At 38.6% G+C, this 23,415-nt stretch overlaps 1 protein-coding gene across 1 annotated transcript; it reads left to right on the plus strand.

Moving 5' to 3' along the window:
* Nucleotides 1-9,936: 9,936 nt before the first annotated feature.
* On the plus strand, nt 9,937-22,165 carry LOC128210886 (lim and transglutaminase domain protein ltd-1-like). The gene is made up of 7 exons (XM_052915242.1): nt 9,937-10,056; nt 19,053-19,334; nt 19,572-19,806; nt 20,096-20,347; nt 20,733-21,415; nt 21,690-21,830; nt 22,013-22,165. Exons 1-7 carry the CDS (start codon nt 9,937-9,939, stop codon nt 22,163-22,165), a joined length of 1,866 nt encoding a protein of 621 aa, XP_052771202.1.
* Nucleotides 22,166-23,415: the final 1,250 nt, after the last annotated feature.

The following is a 23,415-nucleotide window of genomic DNA, read 5'->3' on the forward strand; positions in this document are numbered from 1 at the left end:
ACAATATGGTACATAACAGTTACACCACCCATTACCATAGTAATTGAACGATGCTGTTGACAATATGGTACATAACAGTTACAGCACCCATTACCCTAGTGATTGAACGATTTTGTTGACAATATGGTACATAACAGTTACAGCACCCATTACCATAGTGATTGAACGATGTTGTTGACAATATGGTACATAACAGCTACAGCACCCATTACCCTAATGATTGAACAATGTTGTTGACATTATGGTACATAACACTTACAGCCCCATTACCCTAGTGATTGAACGATGTTGTTGACAATATGGTACATAACAGTTACAGCACCCATTACCCTGGTGATTGAACGATGTTGTTGACAGTATGGTACATAACAGTTACAGCACCCATTACCCTAGTGATTGAACGATGTTGTTGACAGTATGGTACATAACAGTTAAGCACCCATTACCCTAGTGATTGAACGATGTAGTTAACAATATGGTACATAACAGTTACATCACCCATTTCCCTAGTGATTGAACGATGTTGTTGACAATATGGTACAAAACACTTACATCACCCATTACCATAGTGATTGAACGATGTTGTTGACAATATGGTACATAACACTTACAGCTACCATTACCCTAGTGATTGAACGATGTTGCTGACAGTATGGTACATAACAGTTAAGCACCCATTACCCTAGTGATTGAACGATTTAGTTAACAATATGGTACATATCAGTTACATCACCCATTTCCCTAGTGATTGAACGATGTTGTTGACAATATAGTACATAACACTTACAGCTACCATTACCCTAGTGATTGAACGATGTTGCTGACAGTATGGTACATAACAGTTAAGCACCCATTACCCTAGTGATTGAACGATGTAGTTAACAATATGGTACATAACAGTTACATCACCCATTTCCCTAGTGATTGAACGATGTTGTTGACAATATGTTACATAACACTTACAGCTACCATTACCCTAGTGATTGAACGATGTTGCTGACAGTATGGTACATAACAGTTAAGCACCCATTACCCTAGTGATTGAACGATGTAGTTAACAATATGGTACATAACAGTTACATCACCCATTTCCCTAGTGATTGAACGATGTTGTTGACAATATAGTACATAACACTTACAGCTACCATTACCCTAGTGATTGAACGATGTTGCTGACAGTATGGTACATAACAGTTAAGCACCCATTACCCTAGTGATTGAACGATGTAGTTAACAAAATGGTACATAACAGTTACATCACCCATTTCCCTAGTGATTGAACGATGTTGTTGACAATATGGTACATAACAGTTACAGCACCCAAATTACCATAGTGATTGAACGATGTTGTTGACAATATGGTATATAACAGTTACAGCTACCATTACCCTTGTGATTGAACGATGTTGCTGACAGTATGGTACATAGCAGTTACAGCACCCATTACCCTAGTGATTGAACGATGTTGTTGACAATATGGTACATAACAGTTACAGCACCTATTACCCTAGTGATTGAACGATGTTGTTGACAATATGGTACATAACAGTTACAGCACCCATTACCATAGTGATTGAACGATGTTGTTGGCAATATGGTACATAACAGTTACCGCACCCATTACCCTAGTGATTGAACGACGTTGTTGACAATATGGTACATAACAGTTACAGCACCCATTACCCTAGTGATTGAACGATGTTGTTAACAATATGGTACATAACCGTTACAGCACCCATTACCCTGGTGATTGAACGATGTTGTTGACAATATGGTACATAACAGTTACACCACCCATTACCCTAGTGATTGAACGATATTGCTGACAATATGGTACATAACAGTTACACCACCCATTACCCTAGTGATTGAACGATGTTGTTGACAATATGGTACATAACAGTTACAGCACCCATTACATCAGTGATTAAACGATATTGCTGACAATATGGTACATAACAGTTACACCACCCATTACCTTAGTGATTGAACGATATTGCTGACAATATGGTACATAACAGTTACACCACCCATTACCCTAGTGATTGAACGATATTGCTGACAATATGGTACATAACAGTTACACCACCCATTACCCTAGTGATTGAACGATATTGCTGACAATATGGTACATAACAGTTACACCACCCATTACCCTACTGATTGAACGATGTTGTTGACAATATGGTACATAACAGTTACAGCACCCATTACCCTAGTGATTGAACGATGTTGTTGACAATATGGTACATAACAGTTACAGCACCCATTACCCCAGTGATTAAACGATATTGCTGACAATATGGTACATAACAGTTACAGCACCCATTACCCTTGTGATTGAACGATATTGCTGACAATATGGTACATAACAGTTACACCACCCATTACCCTAGTGATTGAACGATGTTGTTGACAATATGGTACATAACAGTTACCACACCCATTACCCTAATGATTGAACGACGTTGTTGACAGTATAGTACATAACAGTTACAGCAACCATTACCATAGTGATTGAACGATGTTGTTGACAATATGGTACATAACAGTTACACCACCCATTACCCTAATGATTGAACGACGTTGTTGACAGTATAGTACATAACAGTTACAGCAACCATTACCATAGTGATTGAACGATGCGTATATAAGACCGAGTTTTTCATAATATGGTCATTCTCGATGCAGCTACCGTACAGTCTACATCAATAAATAATTGGTATTAATCAACTTGAACTTTGTAGTTGCTTATCTAAAATATTAACTATATTTACAGAAAAGCTCAGCTTTGACGTATTGTATAGTTAATAGCTGACGAGTGGACCGGGTTGTTGTTGAAAGATAAGATAGTTAATTTAATAATTACACTTCTATGCTCTTGCTAGAAAGCTCAGCTATCCTGTGAGGCAAAGTAAGTTGAAACTTCAACAATCTTTCAGAGAAAGCTCTGCTTTCCTGTTGGATGAAGTTAAAGCGTATTTATATTTAGATTGCAGACGCGAAGAAAGAAAGTGAATGCATTTTATGTATTTACCACGAAAGCTCGGCTCTCTGGTATTTCATAATTGAGTAGTATTTTAAGTATTCTAATTTCGAAAGTTACAACTCTGTGTTTTATGCAAGAAAGCCTAGCTTTCTGTTAGTTCACAGAGATCACTGACATAGCAGTGGATTAAGAGAGTTTGAAATTCATTATAAACAAGTCGATCAGAGGCATTTGTCCAAAAGGAAAATTACATATACAAACGTTCTTTTATAATTATTTTGTGATTATATATTTGGAGCTTAATCAAAATCGTTTGTACACAATCAAAAGGTTAAGTAGCCTTAAGGAAAATTATTATATAGTTTCATCTTTTGTCATTTATTTAAGAGTTCTGCCATAAGTTTGATAAAAAAGTGTTCTGCCGCTCGGTACACTCCGCGCACGTGACACTATTGGTTCCCATTTTGTTAATACATTGTATCATATACAAACACTACAGTACATTTGAATCAGATAACAAGCAAGTTTCCTTTTGAACGTGTTTTAAATGATTGTGTAATACTTATCGTCAAATATCGCTCAAATTATCCTTGGGTACTTAACATGTTTTAGACCTTAAAGCTGCACTCTCACAAATTGAACGTTTTGACAACTTTATCTTTATTTGTCTTGGAACGAGCCAATTTTTGCGAAAATCCAAGGAAACCAGTTATATAAGACTGCTGACTAAAATAGATCGCAGATTTTTATATTTGAGTTCAAATATTGATGTTTTATGCATTTTTCTTAAACGTTTGTAACGGTTTAAGCCATAAAACATAAATTTTCGAATTGAAATATTAAAATCTGCGATCTGATTGTTTGTCAGTAGTCTTTTATCACTTATTTGCAGATATTTACACAAACATTTGCTCATTCCAAGACAAAAAATAAAAAAGTTGTAAAAACGTTAAATCTGGGAGAGTGCAGCTTTAATTAAAAGAAACTAATGAACTACATGTATATCTCTATAAATTGTCACACATACATTATTGAAGGGAGATAACCAACGTTTGTGTAGTGATTTTGTTTGAAAGCAATTGCTTCTCTTGACAATGATACTGTTTTGAACCATGTAAAATGTAGTCCTTTTTCTAATATGTCTGAACTCTATGCTCAAGATGATCATGAAGAAACTATTTTACATTTTAAGATCCGGAGTATGCTTGGCACCTAAAAGAAGACACATATTATAATCTAAAATAATATCAATACAATTAAATAAGGCCCGCATTAGTTTGAATAATATATTGAAAAACATATAAAAGTTGTTATAATTGCGTAAGTTTGCATATACAGCAACACTTAACATATGTAATGTTTAATATGTATAGCTTATTGCGTAGATTTCGATTTTGAGATTATTTGCTAAAACAAAAGTGCTTTAAAGATCTGGAATTCCCGACCGACATGAAGCTCCCACTTCGATAAAGAAAATCCCCACAGCACCCTGCGTTCAGTTGATACTACATGTAGTTTTCTTTCACATGTCTGTCTCAACACTCCATAATAACACACTTAATTAATATCGTTGTGTTTCTTGACATATTTTCATTTTTAGAAACCTAACAAATTGTCCCATCGCGGACCAAAACAGCTGTACTTAACATACGACATTCGGCAGTAGACATTCACAAATATCTGATGTCCAATGTCGTTCTGAATGTGCAGCACGACATTAAAAAAATGAATGTCCATTGTCATATGTCGTGCCAGCACGACATTAATTTTTGGGTGTAAAATGCCCATTGTCATGACAGTACGACATTACTCTTTTGAATATCGAATGTCGTGTGTTTTGCATACTTCACACAACCCAACAAAACGCCCATTTTCATTAAAATTGTCCTTTGCATAAGGGTATTTAGTTGACTGAAAATCTAAAACCATGTTTTTTATTAGACAAATCCTTATTTCTACAATTCAGATTTCAATGAATTCCCCCTTAATTCAAAAACATATTATTTTTACGAGTTTTTTAAGGATTTAGATTCGACATGTTGCATTTCAAAATGTTCAGACTCCACCCATTTTGAACAGCCCCATTGCATACCATACCCCAATAAAATGAAACATGTCGAATTTTAATACTTATATTTACATGCATTTAAATCTACAAATCTGCTTAAATAAATTGATTATTCAAGAGTATTTTCTCTTTTCTTTCTCTCGTTGTTCTCAACGGTGGGTAAATTAGAACAGCTATCGTTTCCTAATTTTATACGACAATGAATGCACAGATAAAATAGTTCCTTATTTATATGTTTATTTTCTATCTTTCAAGGTCAAGAATATTATAAATACGTATTATTGCATACAATGTGTGTTTTCGGTCCGTTATCGTGGTGTATTAAAACGCAAAAACCCGGGCGTTATCGGTAGAAAACGTGCATTATTCAGTAAATTCACGTGCCGTTAATGCCCCGTTTTTTGTTTTTCATATGCGCTTTCAGGGCCCGCATCATAACAATGAAGGCTGAGCGACCTGCTTTCTGACCGAAAGTTGGTCAACGATGCAAACTTTTGCACAAAAACATATTTTAGAATATATAATGTAGCTGCATACAAATACCAAAACATGAAATAAACCACATATAACTTACATATTTTCTGCTGAAATGTCTTTTCCTGGCAAACTGATGTGTTTACCAAATAGTTCTTTCTGCAGTGGTTTTGACTATTAAAAGCACTAAATTATGTCTTAAACGACTAACTCCTCCGAACTTTAGTTATTTCTGTCGATTTTATTCAGAACATACGACTTATATGGACATGATTCCATTACGTCGTATGCAATGAACAAAGAAATTTCAAATATTTTTTCTCTGATGCTGAAGATGCTGTACATTTTATCAAGAACATGTTAACAAAATGTTCAGGCTTAAATTAAAACAAATAATGGTTAAAGTAGGACTGAATAGGTAATTAATTGATTACCCAATAGGTATTGTGTGTAAATAATCCCAGTTATCCAGTCAATTTTCGAAAAAACAACACTTTCAAAACGAATGAACACTGCAAAAAATGGCGTCGAAACAAAATGCAGCTGAGTTATGTTGCGGCCCGAATCGAGCTTTACGTAAAACTTTTTCAATGACAACACTCATGACGTCATACAAGTACCCGTTATAGAGGTTATTTTGAACTAACTGTTTTTGCATTTTTAAAAACAAACGTTTCTTCAACTGTTCCATCCATCATGAAATCATCTACATTAAAATCAATCAAATTATCGGCTCTTATTTTGTTTTAACTGCTTAACTGCAGATTACAGTTTTGCATGTTGCCAGTAATTTTACTACGATTTCATTAAAAAAATAGTACCGTAGTAAATATGCCCCGCCCCTTGGTATTATTGCGCCCAATGACAGGACAGAAGTATCGAACAAACGCACACGATATCGATGGGAAATGCCATTGCACTTTATATAGAATAAAAGTGCAATTGATAAACAACAACCATCGTTAAGGAATGAAGTGTGAATGTAAATATTTGCAAATAAATAGCAATACCATACTGCAACGTTTCCGAACCGGAAACAATAGCTGTTAGCTTTGCCTTTTTAATTTTGTTTCCCGATTCGGAAATAAATGCTTTTAAATCGGTAATAGTGTTTTCAAATCGAGAATCATCTCGGAAAGCACTCGATATGACATGAAAGCATTCGGGGAGTTTTGGCGAAGTTGATCTGATCGACAATGGGAACTTGCCATAATGATAAACAGAATCATTTTACGGAAAATGGACATTTTGTGTCCCTTTCGGACAGTAAACTGACAAAAATTACCCAATCGGGAAAGACTAAAGGGGGACGCCCTTGTTTCTAGACCACTGAGTCACTTCTTTACAGTTTAAGAACATATCTGCAGCGAAGTTATGATTAAGATTAGACAAGATAATCTTTAACTCTTAGTATAATTTATGAGCAATCAAGGAGATACTCTACTCCATGCCGATGGTTATACAATATCATACCTATAAATGTAGGGGTGGTCTGCAACACATTCATTGGGGTTCAAACAGGGCTCATTTATGTTTGTCTCTTTAGGTAAATATTAAAGACGCATCGGTGTTGGAGGTTTGCGCTCTGTGCTTGAGGTTTGCGCTCTGTGCCGGAGGTGTGCGCTCGGGGCTTGAGGTTTGCGCTCTGTGCTTGAGGATTGCGCTCTGTGCCAGAGGTTTGCTCTCGGGGATTGAAGCTGCTGGATGTTTGCGCTCGGTTCTAAGTGTGCGCTCTGTGCTTGAGGTGTGCGCTCTGTGCTTGAGGTTTGCGCTCTGTGCTTGAGGTGTAAGCTCTGTGCTAGTGGTGTGCGCTCTATGCTTGAGGTGTGCGCCTTGTGCTCGAGGTGTGCCTCTGTACTTGAGGTTTTCCGTCGGTGCTTGATGTTTGCACTCTGTGCTTGATATTTGCGCTCTGTTCTGAGGTGTGCGCTCTGTACTGAGGTGTGCGCTCTGTGCTTGAGGTTTTCCATCGGTGCTGGAGGTGTTCGTTCTGTGCCTGAGGTGTGCGTTCTGTGCTTGAGGTGTGCGCTCTGTGCTTGAGGTAAGCGCTCTGTGCTTGAGATGTGCGCTCTATGTTTGAGGTTTTCCGTCGGTGCTGGAGGTGTGCGCTCTATGCTTGAGTTGTGCGCTCTGTGCTTAAGGTGTGCGCTCGTTGCTAGAGATGTGTCTTCGGTGCCTGAAGTGTGCGCTCGATGCTGAGGTGTGCACTCTATGCTGGACGTTTGCGCTCTGTGCTGGAGGTGTGCGCTCTGTGCTGAAGGTGTGCGCTCTGTGCTGGAGGTGTTCGCTCGGTGCTAGAGGTGTTTCCTCGGTGCTTGAGGTGTATCCTCGGTGCTTGAGTTGTATCATTGGTGCTTGAGGTGTATCCTCGGTGCTAGAGCTGTATCCCCTGTGATTGAGGTGTGTCCTCGGTGATTGAGGTGTTCGCTCGGTGCTTGAGGTGTATCCACGGTGCTTGAGTTGCATCCTCGGTGATTGAGGTGTGTCCTCGGTGATTGAGGTGTTCGCTCGGTGCTTGAGGTGTATCCTTGGTCCTAGAGTTGTATCCTCGGTGATTGAGGTGTGTCCTCGGTGCTAGAGATGTGTCCTCGGTGCTAGAGGTGTATCCTCGGTGCTAGTGGTGTATCCTCGGTGCTAGAGGTGAATCCTCGGTGATTAAGGTGTTCGCTCGGTGTTGGAGGTGTGTCCTCGGTGCTAGAGGTGTATCCTCGGTGATTGAGGTGTTCGCTCGGTGCTGAAGTGTGTCCTCGGTGCTAGAGGTGTATCCTCGGTGATTGAGGTGTTCGCTCGGTGCTAGAGGTGTGTCCTCGGTGCTTGAGGTGTATCCTCGTAGCTTGAGGTGTTCGCACTGTGCTGGAGGTGTGTCCTCGGTGCTAAAGGTGTGTCCTCGGTGATTGAGGTGTTCGCTCGGTGCTTGAGGTGTATCCTTGGTGCTTGAGGTGTATCCTCGGTGCTTGAGGTGTGCGTTCTGAGCTGAAGGTGTGCGCTCTGTGCTTGAGCTGTGCGCTCTGTGTTGAAGGCTGCTGTACGTATGCGCCCGGTGCTTGAGGTTTTCGCACTGTGCTGGAGGTGTGTCCTCGGTGCTAAAGGTGTGTCCTCGGTTATTGAGGTGTTCGCTCGGTGCTTGAGGTGTATCCTTGGTGCTTGAGGTGTATTCTCGGTGCTTGAGGTGTGCGTTCTGAGCTGAAGGTGTGCGCTCTGTGCTTGAGCTGTGCGCTCTGTGATGAAGGCTGCTGTACGTATGCGCTCGTTGCTGAGGTGTTCGTGCTGTGCTGGAGGTGTAAAGCCCTTAAACAAAACGATGACAAAACTCATGTTCAAATTTTATTAAAATTTAACAATCCTTTTATATGTAAATAGTCTACCATAAGTGCTTATTTAGAATACAAATGAGTACGGATGAATTATTTTCATTAATAAATTAGTTTATTGAGTTACAAGAATCAATATACTTTACAGGTTACCCATTTGAAATTCAAAAAATAGGAAGAAATGTATACCATTTTGATATACTTCCTTTTTAATAGTTTTCTGAAATGCAAATCGATTGTCAACATGGTTTGTTACTTATAAACCTAAAAGAGACTCCTTTTGGCTGTTATCATTTTAATGACATCTCTCGACTTAAAATGATAAACTGATTACTTGAACGAAGGAGTTTCGAGTACACGGTATGTTTTTACATTATTCACTTTCTTTACTGTGTTCATTTTTTCTAAATACGAGTAGTGACATATATAAAATATATCCATGAAATAATAAAGAGTAGATGTATGTTATACAATTAGAAAGCCACTGAGAATATCAAACACTTCAGTAGTATTTAAAAAATGATTTTGTTATGAATTGTGTGAAATACTGCCTCTTAGTTTAATGAAGACACATTATTCACGTTCTCTGATAGCAGACACACATCATGGCATTTTTTTAAATAAGATTAGCAAATCGTACTTTAATGTAAACATGTTTGTTGGTAAAACATCATTCCTGAGTTCCGATAGCGGCATTTTTTATTTTTATTTATTTATTTATTTATTTATTTATTTATTTATTTATTTATTTATTTATTTATTTATATTTATTTATTTATTTATTTATTTATTTATATATTTATTTATTATTTATTTATTTATTTATTTATTTATTTATTTATTTATTTATTTATTTATTTATTTATTTATTTATTTATTTATTTATTTATTTATTTATTCATTTATTAATTATTTATTTATTTATTTATTTAGTTGTTTATTTATTTATTTTTAATCAACAACATACCACATTTAACATGTCGATATCGCGTATACTCAAATCTTGCGAAACCTAACTCCCTCGACGATGGCCTTGGACTGTAAATTTGAATTTCACATATTTAGAGGCTAGAACACAATAAGTACGTCCGATAATGGGCTGCGGAGGCTCAACACCACCTCCACCCTTACTGGCGCCCCCACCTCCTCATCGAGAACCGACACCTCTTCCGCCGGACAAGGCGGAAGTGATAATAGACACCGCTGTGGATGAGGTAAGGCAATCCAGAGATCTGGCGTGGGATTTAGACGTTAACCAAACCACTAGTGTTTCCGAATAGAGAGGCGTTCATGTTTTACAAGTGTTTGATATATTATAGGGATTTTGAATTATTCCTTATGTCTTAAGCCGAGTGGTCTTGGTGGCAGCACACCAGTACATCAGATCAACTATATAAACGTGTTTGTTTAAAAAAAGAAGGTATTTTGTATGTAGGAACTTTTCTGCATTTTGTCTTCGGCGAATGTAAATATCTCCCAAGGTACCAATGGAATCAAATACGTTCTAATAATACTAGTATTACGTAAACAAATATAGATTTTTAAGCCTAGAGTAATTCCTCATTATGGCATCGAACACGGATCATGAAGAAGTTACGCGAAAATCATTATTCTTTCCTATTCATTGGAAACGTGCATGATCGATAACCGATTCTCTATCCGTCTCAACCATAGGTTATATCTCAAGAGTGGATTATAAACCCATTTATGTAAACTTAAACTCTTAGCGTTGGATTTGTACATACCAATTTATTATACGCGACATGATGCATTTCCTTAAGATGAACAATAATAATGACAGATTAATGTGATTGAAATAATGTTATTGAATAGCAATCAAATATATATTAATTTTAAAGTAAAAACGTTTTTCTTAATTGGCTTTCGCGCATCTTAAAATAATGACACGTTTGTAAAAAACTATTTTCATTACTTTCAACTTAAATTAACTTATAGACGTGGCTCAAACGCGATTGCAAATTAAATTCATTTAAATATGGTTACTCGAAAATTTAACAATACATAATCCCATTGTGGATATATATTTTACTGGTCAACCGGAATCCTTGATTATTAAAAACACTTTACCGATTATGGCGTTGCGTAGGGCGTTGTTAAACAACACTTAACATTGGTGCCGATGAGTGTTACACTTAACATTGGTGCCGGCGGGTGTTACCCTTAACATTGACGCCAGTGAATGTATAACTTAACATTGGTGCCAGTGAATGTAACACTTAACATTGATGCCAGCGAGTGTTACACTTAACATCGATGCCAGTGAGTGTTACACTTAACATCGATGCCAGTGAGTGTTACACTTAACATTGATGCCAGTGAGTGTTACACTAAACATCGATGCCAGTGAGAATTACACTTAACATCGATGCCAGTGAGAATTACACTTAACATCGATGCCAGTGAGTGTTACACTTAACATCGATGCCAGTGAGAATTACACTTAACATCGATGCCAGTGAGAATTACACTTAACATCGATGTCAGTGAGAATTACACTTAACATCGATGCCAGTGAGAATTACACTTAACATCGATGCCAGTGAGAATTACACTTAACATCGATGCCAGTGAGAATTACACTTAACATCGATGCCAGTGAGTGTTACACTAAACATCGATGCCAGTGAGAATTACACTTAACATCGATGCCAGTGAGTGTTACACTAAACATCGAAGCCAGTGAGAATTACACTTAACATCGATGCCAGTGAATGTTACACTTAACATTGGTGCCGATCACTGTTACCCTTAACATCGATGCCAGTAAATGTTACACTTAACATTGGTGCCGGTGAGTGTTTCACTTAACATTGGTGCCAGTGAGTGTTACACTTAACATTGATGCCAGTGAGTGTTACACTTAACATTGATGCCAGTGAATGTAACACTTAACATTGGTACCAGTGAGTGTTAAACTTAACATTGATGCCAGTGAGTGTTACACTTAACATTGATGCCAGTGAATATATTACTTAACGTTTGTGCCAGTGAATGTAATACTTAATATTGGTGCCGGTGAGTGTTACACTTAATATTGATGCCAGTAAATGTATTAATTAACATTGATGCCAGTAAATGTAACACTTAACATTGATGCCAGTGAGTGTTACACTTAACATTGGTGCCAGTGAGTGTTACACCTAATATTGGTGCCAGTGAGTGTTACACTTAACATTGATGCCAGTGAGTGTTACACTTAATATTGATGCCAGTAAATGGATTACTTAACATTGGTGCCAGTGAATGTAACACTTAACATTGATGCCAGTGAGTGTTACACTTAACATTGGTGCCAGTGAGTGTTACACTTAACATTGGTACCAGTGAATGTTACACTTAACATTGGTGCCAGTGAATGTAACACTTAACATTGGTGCCAGTGACTGTTAAACTTAACATTGGTGCCAGTGAGTGTTACACTTAATATTGGTGCCAGTGAGTGTTACACTTAACATTGGTGCCAGTGAATGTTAAACTTAATATTGGTGCCGGTGAGTGTTACACTTAACATTGGTGCCAGTGAATGTTATACTTAACATTGGTGCCGGTGAGTGTTACACTTAATATTGGTGCCAGTGAGTGTTACACTTAACATTGGTGCCGGTGAGTGTTACACTTAATATTGGTGCAGGTGAGTGTTACACTTAACATCGATGCCAGTGAATGTTACACTTAACATTGGTGCCGGTGAGTGTTACACTTAACATCGATGCCAGTGAATGTTACACTTAACATTGGTGCCGGTGAGTGTTACACTTAACATCGATGCCAGTGAGTGATACACTTAACATCGATGCCAGTGAGTGTTACACTTCACATCGATGCCAGTCAATGTTACACTTAACATCGGTGCCGGTGAGTGTTACAGTAAACATCGATGCCAGTGAGTGTTACACTTAACATTGGTGTCTTTGAGTGTTACATTTAACATCGATGCCAGTGAATGTAGCACTTAACATTGGTGCCGGTGAGTGTTACACTTAACATTGGTGCCAGTGAGTGTTACACTTAATATTGGTGCCGGTGAGTTTTACACTTAACATTGGTGCCGGTGAATGTTACACTTAACATTGGTGCCGGTGAATGTTACACTTAACATTGGTGCCGATGAGTGTTACACTTAATATTGGTGCCAGTGAGTGTTACACTTAATATTGGTGCCGGTGAGTATTACACTTAACACTGGTGCCGGTGAGTGTTACACTTAATATTGGTGCCGATGAGTGTTAGAATTAACATTGGTGCCAGTGAATGTTACACTTAACATTGGTGCCGGTGAGTGTTACACTTAACATTGGGGCCAGTGAATGTTACACTTAATATTGGTTCCGTTGAATGTTACACTTAACAGTCGTGCCAGTAAATGTTACACTTAATATTGGTGCATGATGAATGTTACACTTAACATTGGTGCCATTGCGTGTTACACTTAACATTGGTTCCAGTGAGTGTTACACTTAACATCTATGCCAGTGAATGTTACACTTAACATTGGTGCCGGTGAGTGTTACACTTAACATTGATGCCAGTGAGTGATACACTTAACCTCGATGCCAGTGAGTGTTACACTTAACATCGATGCCAGTCAATGTTACACTTGACATTGGTGCCGGTGAGTGTTACAGTAAACATCGATGCCAGTGAATGTTACACTTAACATTGGTGCCGGTGAGTGTTACACTTAACATTGGTGCCAGTGAATGTTACACTTAACATTGGTGCCAGTGAATGTAACACTTAACATTGGTGCCAGTGACTGTTATACTTAACATTGGTGCCATTGCGTGTTACACTTAATATTGGTGCCAGTGAGTGTTACACTTAACATTGGTGCCAGTGAATGTTAAACTTTATATTGGTGCCGGTGAGTGTTACACTTAACATTGGTGCCAGTGAATGTTACACTTAACATTGGTGCCGGTGAGTGTTACACTTAACATTGGTGACAGTGACTGTTATACTTAACATTGGTGCCAGTGAGTGTTACACTTAATATTGGTGCCAGTGAGTGTTACACTTAACATTGGTGCCGGTGAGTGTTACACTTAACATTGGTGCAGGTGAGTGTTACACTTAACATCGATGCCAGTGAATGTTACACTTAACATTGGTGCCGGTGAGTGTTACACTTAACATCGATGCCAGTGAATGTTACACTTAACATTGGTGCCGGTGAGTGTTACACTTAACATCGATGCCAGTGAGTGATACACTTAACATCGATGCCAGTGAGTGTTACACTTAACATTGATGCCAGTCAATGTTACACTTAACATCGGTGCCAGTGAGTGTTACACTTAACATCGATGCCAGTGAGTGTTACACTTAACATCGATGCCAGTCAATGTTACACTTAACATCGGTGCCGGTGAGTGTTACAGTAAACATCGATGCCAGTGAGTGTTACACTTAACATTGGTGTCTTTGAGTGTTACACTTAACATCGATGCCAGTGAATGTAGCACTTAACATTGGTGCCGGTGAGTGTTACACTTAACATTGGTGCCAGTGAGTGTTACACTTAATATTGGTGCCGGTGAGTTTTACACTTAACATTGGTGCCGGTGAATGTTACACTTAACATTGGTGCCGGTGAATGTTACACTTAACATTGGTGCCGGTGAGTGTTACACTTAATATTGGTGCCAGTGAGTGTTACACTTAATATTGGTGCCGGTGAGTATTACACTTAACATTGGTGCCGGTGAGTGTTACACTTAATATTGGTGCCGATGAGTGTTACAATTAACATTGGTGCCAGTGAATGTTACACTTAACATTGGTGCCGGTGAGTGTTACACTTAACATTGGTGCCAGTGAATGTTACACTTAACATTGGTGCCGGTGAGTGTTACACTTAACATTGGTGCCAGTGAGTGTTACACTTAATATTGGTGCCGTTGAATGTTACACTTAACAGTCGTGCCAGTGAATGTTACACTTAACATTGGTGCATGATGAATGTTACACTTAACATTGGTGCCATTGCGTGTTACACTTAACATTGGTGCCAGTGAATGTTACACTTAACATTGGTTCCAGTGAGTGTTACACTTAACATCTATCCCAGTGACTGTTATACTTAACATTGGTGCCAGTGAGTGTTACACTTAATATTGGTGCCAGTGAGTGTTACACTTAACATTGGTGCCAGTGAATGTTAAACTTAATATTGATGCCGGTGAGAGTTACACTTAACATTGGTGCCAGTGAATGTTACACTTAACATTGGTGCCGGTGAGTGTTACACTTAACATTGGTGACAGTGACTGTTATACTTAACATTGGTGCTAGTGAGTGTTACACTAAATATTGGTGCCAGTGAGTGTTACACTTAACATTGGTGCCGGTGAGTGTTACACTTAACATTGGTGCAGGTGAGTGTTACACTTAACATCGATGCCAGTGAATGTTACACTTAACATTGGTGCCGGTGAGTGTTACACTTAACATCGATGCCAGTGAATGTTACACTTAACATTGGTGCCGGTGAGTGTTACACTTAACATCGATGCCAGTGAGTGATACACTTAACATCGATGCCAGTGAGTGTTACACTTAACATTGATGCCAGTCAATGTTACACTTAACATCGGTGCCAGTGAGTGTTAAACTTAACATCGATGCCAGTGAGTGTTACACTTAACATCGATGCCAGTCAATGTTACACTTAACATCGGTGCCGGTGAGTGTTACAGTAAACATCGATGCCAGTGAGTGTTACACTTAACATTGGTGTCTTTGAGTGTTACACTTAACATTGATGCCAGTGAATGTAGCACTTAACATTGGTGCCGGTGAGTGTTACACTTAACATTGGTGCCAGTGAGTGTTACACTTAATATTGGTGCCGGTGAGTTTTACACTTAACATTGGTGCCGGTGAATGTTACACTTAACATTGGTGCCAGTGAATGTTACACTTAACATTGGTGCCGGTGAGTGTTACACTTAATATTGGTGCCAGTGAGTGTTTCACTTAATATTGGTGCCGGTGAGTATTACACTTAACATTGGTGCCGGTGAGTATTACACTTAATATTGGTGCCGATGAGTGTTACAATTAACATTGGTGCCAGTGAATGTTACACTTAACATTGGTGCCGGTGAGTGTTACACTTAACATTGGTGCCAGTGAATGTTACACTTAACATTGGTGCCGGTGAGTGTTACACTTAACATTGGTGCCAGTGAGTGTTACACTTAATATTGGTGCCGTTGAATGTTACACTTAACAGTCGTGCCAGTGAATGTTACACTTAACATTGGTGCATGATGAATGTTACACGTAACATTGGTGCCATTGCGTGTTACACTTAACATTGGTGCCAGTGAATGTTACACTTAACATTGGTTCCAGTGAGTGTTACACTTAACATCTATCCCAGTGAATGTTACACTTAACATTGGTGCCGGTGAGTGTTACACTTAACATTGATGCCAGTGAGTGATACACTTAACCTCGATGCCAGTGAGTGTTACACTTAACATCGATGCCAGTCAATGTTACTTTTAACATTGGTGCCGGTGAGTGTTACAGTAAACATCGATGCCAGTGAATGTTACACTTAACATTGGTGCCGGTGAGTGTTACACTTAACATTGGTGCCAGTGAATGTTACACTTAACATTGGTGCCGGTGAGTGTTACACTTAACATTGGTGCCAGTGAGTGTTACACTTAATATTGGTGCCGTTGAGTGTTACACTTAACAGTCGTGCCAGTGAATGTTACACTTAACATTGGTGCATGGTGAATGTTACACTTAACATTGGTGCCATTGCGTGTTACACTTAACATAGGTGCCAGTGAGTGTTACACTTAACATTGGTGCCAGTGAATGTTACACTTAACATTGGTGCCAGTGAATGTTACACTTAATATTGGTGCCAGTGAGTGTTACACTTAATATTGGTGCCAGTGAGTGTAACACTTAACATTGGTGCCAGTGAGTGTTACACTTAACATTGGTACCAGTGAATGTTACACTTTACGTTGGTGCCAGTGAATGTAAGATTTATCATTGGTGCCAGTGGATGTAACCCTAAACATTAGTGCCAGTGAATGTACCACTTAAATTGGTGCCAGTGAATGTAACACTTAACATTGGTGTCAGTGAATGTACCACTTAAATTGGTGCCGGTGAATGTTACACTTAATATTGGCGCCAGTGAATGTAACAATTAATATTGGTGCCAGTGAGTGTTACACTTAACATTGGTGCCAGTGAATGTTACACTTAACATTGGTGCCAGTGAATGTTACACTTAATATTGGTACCGATGAGTGATTCTCTTAATATTTGTGCCGGTGAATGTTACACTTAACATTGGTGCCGGTGAGTGTTACACTTAACATTGGTGCCAGTGAGTGTTACACTTAATATTGGTGCCGTTGAATGTTACACTTAACAGTCGTGCCAGTGAATGTTACACTTAACATTGGTGCATGATGAATGTTACACTTAACATTGGTGCCATTGCGTGTTACACTTAACATTGGTGCCAGTGAATGTTACACTTAACATTGGTGCCAGTGAGTGTTACACTTAACATCTATCCCAGTGAATGTTACACTTAACATTGGTGCCGGTGAGTGTTACACTTAACATTGGTGCCGGTGAGTGTTACAGTAAACATCGATGCCAGTGAATGTTACACTTAACATTGGTGCCGGTGAGTGTTACACTTAACATTGGTGCCAGTGAATGTTACACTTAACATTGGTGCTGGTGAGTGTTACACTTAACATTGGTGCCAGTGAGTGTTACACTTAATATTGGTGCCGTTGAGTGTTACACTTAACAGTCATGCCAGTGAATGTTACACTTAACATTGGTGCATGGTGAATGTTACACTTAACATTGGTGCCATTGCGTGTTACACTTAACATAGGTGCCAGTGAGTGTTACACTTAACATTGGTGCCAGTGAATGTTACACTTAACATTGGTGCCAGTGAATGTTACACTTAACATTGGTGCCAGTGAGTGTTACACTTAATATTGGTGCCAGTGAGTGTAACACTTAACATTGGTGCCAGTGAGTGTTACACTTAACATTGGTACCAGTGAATGTTACACTTTACGTTGGTGCCAGTGAATGTTAGATTTATCATTGGTGCCAGTGGATGTAACCCTAAACATAAGTGCCAGTGAATGTACCACTTAAATTGGTGCCAGTGAATGTAACACTTAACATTGGTGTCAGTGAATGTACCACTTAAATTGGTGCCGCTGAATGTTACACTTAATATTGGCGCCAGTGAATGTAACAATTAATATTGGTGCCAGTGAGTGTTACACTTAACATTGCTGCCAGTGAATGTTACACTTAACATTGGTGCCAGTGAATGTTACACTTAATATTGGTACCGATGAGTGATTCTCTTAATATTTGTGCCGGTGAATGTTACACTAAACATGATTGCCAGTGAATGTGACACTAAACATTGGTGCCAGTGAATGTAACACTTAACATTGGTGCCACTAAATGTTACACTTAACATTTGTGCCTATGAATGTTACACTTAACATTGGTGCCAGTGAAAGTTACACTTAACATCGGTGCCAGTGAATGTTACCTTTCACATTGGTGCCAGTGAGTGTTACACTTCTCACTGGTGCTTTTGAATGTAACACTAAACATTATTGCCAGTGAAAATAGCACGCCAGTTGACAAGTTACAGCTATTTTCATACGTTGAAGGCAGCATTGTGTGGTTGCTAAGGATCTCTCTGACAGAAACTTCATATAAAACATTAAGGTTAATATGAATTATAAATATGAATTATAAACAGACACTCTCAAATTGGTCCAGAGAGCCATCGACGAGCAAAATAAAAGGTATGGTTCTTAGTTTTCTCTACATAGCATATCGGATAAGACACGAGACTTTAAGAGTTGGCGTCTGAAAATAAATTGTCATAAGAACACTTGTAACTGCGCCTATTTCAATATAGCTTTCTGCCGGTAAATATCACATAATATTGAAAGACTCGCTCTTAAATAATTGTTTTATAAACCTTCCACAAAAAATAGGTTCATCCCTTATTCTTTAAATTGTACTCTGTACTTGCATATCCTTATCAATCCAATTTCTACGCTAGAAATTTGAGCAGATGATGTAAATGTGTAAAGCTTTGCGAAAGATATAACCAGAACAACTGGGTATTGTTTTCAATTTCCTACAGCATGAGTTATCTTCAACTGAAGAAACTTACCCGGATGTGATTCCACCGCCCTCTAGTGAAGCTACAGACGTCAAAATTAAAGGCAACGACCGTTGGTTCGAGGATGACGACTTCAATAAAGCGAGCGACGACGCCGATCTTTTTAACGTGGAGGAAGGGCGTGATGATATCAGTGTGACGTCATTAGGTTGGGAGGTTGGTGGAAGAACCAAGAAAGATAAACATTCCACTAAAGCTAAACCAACTTTAAAGTTTAATGAAGTGGATGACCATGCAAGAAAGGTTAGAAGATGCTCCATGAAAATGTCTTGTGATACCAACTGCAATCTGTTATTCTGACGTTAAGTACGACAATTGTCAATAAAGTATTCAATTTCCTAATGTTCAATGCTAACTATATAGTCTTTTGTATATTGACAGTGAATCGATGAAGGAAGGTATAACGAAACGTTGTCATTCAGGCGCTGCGTTTACATTTTGGACAATATTTGTCTATCTATCATTTTGTTTCAATTCAAGGCAAGTGACAGACTCATGGATTCCTTTCGAGAACTTACTGCCTACCTGAAACGTTCAGGGTCCCAGGATCGGTTCAATGAAATAATGCTGGCTCGTGCTATTGTTGTATGGATGAGCACTCAGCGGATGGACACACCCTGTGTTGGAGATATAGAGAGTCCTCGAGGTGTGATGCAGCTGGTGAAAGAACGCCGGATGACGTACACAACGTGCTATGCTCTTCTATGCAGGTTCTGTACTGTTTATACTGTCACAAAGAGGAAATTGCGCGTTGTTCCCGGTATTCGGACGGGTTCTGACAGCAAATGAAAAATGTCCATTGCTAGAGTACCGTATTTGGCAAGCAAGTTAGCCAAACAGAATTGTAGAGATTTGTATCAGCTGACTTTGAATCTTATTAGGTCTGCTGGAATATATATTTTTGTTAACTAAATGGATGTATTTAAAACTTTAAAGATATGAATGTCTCATACAATATATATTGTTGCAATTTTGGTTCGAGCGTGTAAAATGATTTTTGGGAGTAATGTTAATAAATAATCTGGAATTGACACTCCAATGTGCCATTATAAATGGTCTAGTAAAAGCAGCGCGGTACGAACCAGGAAATACAAAACTTCCGACAACGAACTGGACAGCCGTATATTGCGGCGATTTCGGTTGGCAAATTGTGCACCCATTTTGGATTTGTCGAGCGTTGTTTGGGAATAATATCGGTGGCTGGACGAAGGTTGAAGCTGATGGGAAATTAATGAGACAAAAAGAGAAAGCTTTCGGTACTCCAATTATAATAATTGTTGATTTCATTTCTTTGTTTCCTTTATGCAGCCAATTAATAAGTTCATTTCCCTGAAACATGTGGGAAATGGGGCCAGATATCCTCAAACTACACTTACGAAAAAGATCAGTAATGAGCATGATAAACATATCAATATGCATACATTTTAACACTGTAACCAAGTACTCAATAACTAATTATTAACTTTTTTGCAATTGGTAAACATCTCGCATAAGGGAAGGAGGTGTGCCCCTACAATCGTTGCATAACATGTGACTTACAGGGTTATTTTGTTGGCAACAACAGCCTCATTCTGAACCTTTTTACAAGTAAAAAACACAAAATCAACTGATGCGTTACACTTTTCTTCCATTTCCTTCCAGGGGGAATTGTCCGAAATACGTTCCAGGACCGGTACTTTATGCCAAAACCGTCGGAATTCCTCTACGAAGCATTTCCCTTCCAAAAGGACTGGCAAATGGTTAAACCAGAAGCTCACCTTAAGACCAAGGAAGAGTTCTACAAGTATCCGTACCTCCTCCCGCCCTTTCACGGCCAAGCTCTCAATCTGGAGAGTGAACAGTCTTGCATTTTAGAAACTGTTAATGGATTCTCCCGCATTCAACTGAAAGCCAAAACGACGAACGCACATATGCTTAATCTTCAATACGAGCTGTTCAAGAAAGATGAACATGACGATTCAGACGATTCAAAAAACGTTCTGGCACGGATGGTCTTTAACTCAAGAGCGAACGAACATTTTATATTTGATGTACGGTTTCCGAGAACGGGAACATACAAACTTGTTATTTACGGCGGACCATATAAGTCGACAGCGCTACGGCTCTGTGAAGTTTTGATTAAATGTAAACAGACGATGAAAGATTTTGATCTACTGCCTCTTAGCTGTGAACATTTTGGTTATGGACCAGGCCCAGTATCGATGGAAGCAGGCCTTATGATGCCAACCAAACCGAACGGACTAATTCCCGTCAACACGAATGACAAGAAGCTTTCAACGGAAATCAAGTTTCAAATCAGAGATGATTTTGTTAAACACGAGCAGGTAGAAATTATAATGAATATGGTAAACCGAACGAAACATATGCAAGGTGCGATGTCAAAAGAATAATTACCATTTGCAAGAACATAGATATATTTCGAAGCACATAGTGTGTTTTATGTACATGATCTGTTTGACGAAAGAAATACAATATCAAGGTATAAAACAATCATTTTATTACATTTAATTATTTAAAAGAATAGCGTTATTTATATTAGTATGTAGGTATTGCTACAATTATGGTGTGATCTTAAACTGTATAGTCAATCTCTTACAGTATTCTGCATCTATACACGGCGGTGAGGTTGGCGGGCGACGAGCGTCGAAGATCGATGGTAGCGACTTTGTGAAAGGGGTCAATGATGAAAGTGTTTCAGAGAAGAAACACGTCTCAGTTAAAATTACCACTGAGAATCAGGTACATGAATATTTTTATGCATTCAGAAAAAAATGTTGTTTGTTTACTTTTTAGAATGTTGTTTTGGTGATTAGCTAAATAAATGCAACCCCTGTAATGACCGTTCGTGTTAGTGCCGATTTAATGTCTATGAACATGGACTTGAATTATTATGCGGCCTTATAAATGATTATGTTATTCAGTTGGTGATAACGGTTCGCCTCCCGCGAGAGGGTGAATTTGGCGTAACCATCCACAAGGCGGCAAGTGTTTCCGGTGAGCAGCAAGAGAAGGCCATCTGCAACTACCTGGTCTCCACGCTGCAATATCATGGTACATTTTACAAGGTCTGGTGATTTTACTGTTATTAGTTTACTTAATAGTGTCAGGATTTGTCTGACGTTTCGCTCATTTGAAATTTTGTATTCCCATACACCAGTGGTTTCACCAACCGCACTAATGCAAATATGAATCATGTTACAATATATTATATATATCTTACGAGTTTATTGGGTTTTTATATGAACGTTCTATCATGTAATGTTCTTGTTTACGTCGCCTGTTCCTTGTGTGTATATGATATGAGCAAATTCCGGTCCACCGTCGGGTATGGGTATCTACTACCACACTTGAACTTTTGAATTCAATCGATTTAGATCGTATTTATTATTTATTTGGATCTGTTATCGAAACCTTAACCAGCCCATCATATCAACATTTCATTGTACATACCACGGTTGTTATCAACATATGACCTTTGGAGTTTTGATTAAAAGGTCAAAATACCACTATTAATAGTGAGATATTTTTGAGTTTGTTTATGTCTTAAAGTATCGTTCCATGTACAGTTTACTGGCAAAATTGCTGAAGCTCATTTAAAAATGATTTCGTCAAGACGTTTAACCCCATACAATTTGGTAGTATTGAGAATGGTTATCTATATGATTGACTGAAAAAGACACTATAAACACACTTATTACAGTGTTTTTTTTTCTTTTTATTTCGGACGTGAAAGGCCTACTTTACAATATTTGAACTATTTGCTCGTAACACATAAAGCCCTTTTCAAACGATATCAGTATACTATTTGGTCACTGGACACCCACAAATCACATAACAAGGTTATCCGGTCAGCGCAGTGGTAAGAGCACTCGCTTCTCACCAAGGCCACCCCGGCTCGATTCCCAGCCTGGGCGAATGTGAGTTTGGTTTGAGGTCAAGGCCGGACAAGTGGGTTTTCTCCGGATACTTCGGTTTCTACTTGAGGAATGTCGACCGCTGACATACTCGTTGAATGATGGTAATGAGGGAGGTCGACAGCTCGCATTCTCGTTAAATGATGGTTATGAGGTATGTCGACCGCTCAAACATTCGTTGAATGATGGTAAGAAGGAATGTCGACCGATAACATAAACGTTGAATTATTATAGCAAGGTATGTCGACCGCTTACATTCTCGTTGAATGATGGTAATAAGGTATGCCGACCGCTGACATACTCGTTGAATGATTGTAATAAGGTATGTTGACAGCTCACATACTCGTTAAATGATGGTAATGAGTCATGTCGACCGCTCATATACTCGTTGACTGATGGTAAGGATGTAT

This window comes from Mya arenaria, chromosome 12, assembly GCF_026914265.1.
Source record: "Mya arenaria isolate MELC-2E11 chromosome 12, ASM2691426v1".
NCBI lineage: Eukaryota > Metazoa > Mollusca > Bivalvia > Myida > Myidae > Mya > Mya arenaria.

Coding starts and splice junctions, on each gene's coding strand:
- LOC128210886 (XM_052915242.1), top strand. CDS start 9,937: ATGGGCTGCGGAGGCTCAACACCACCTCCACCCTTACTGGCGCCCCCA. Junction 19,335..19,571: donor TGGATGACCATGCAAGAAAG/GTTAGAAGATGC, acceptor TTTCAATTCAAG/GCAAGTGACAGACTCATGGA. Junction 21,416..21,689: donor ATTTTGTTAAACACGAGCAG/GTAGAAATTATA, acceptor AATCTCTTACAG/TATTCTGCATCTATACACGG.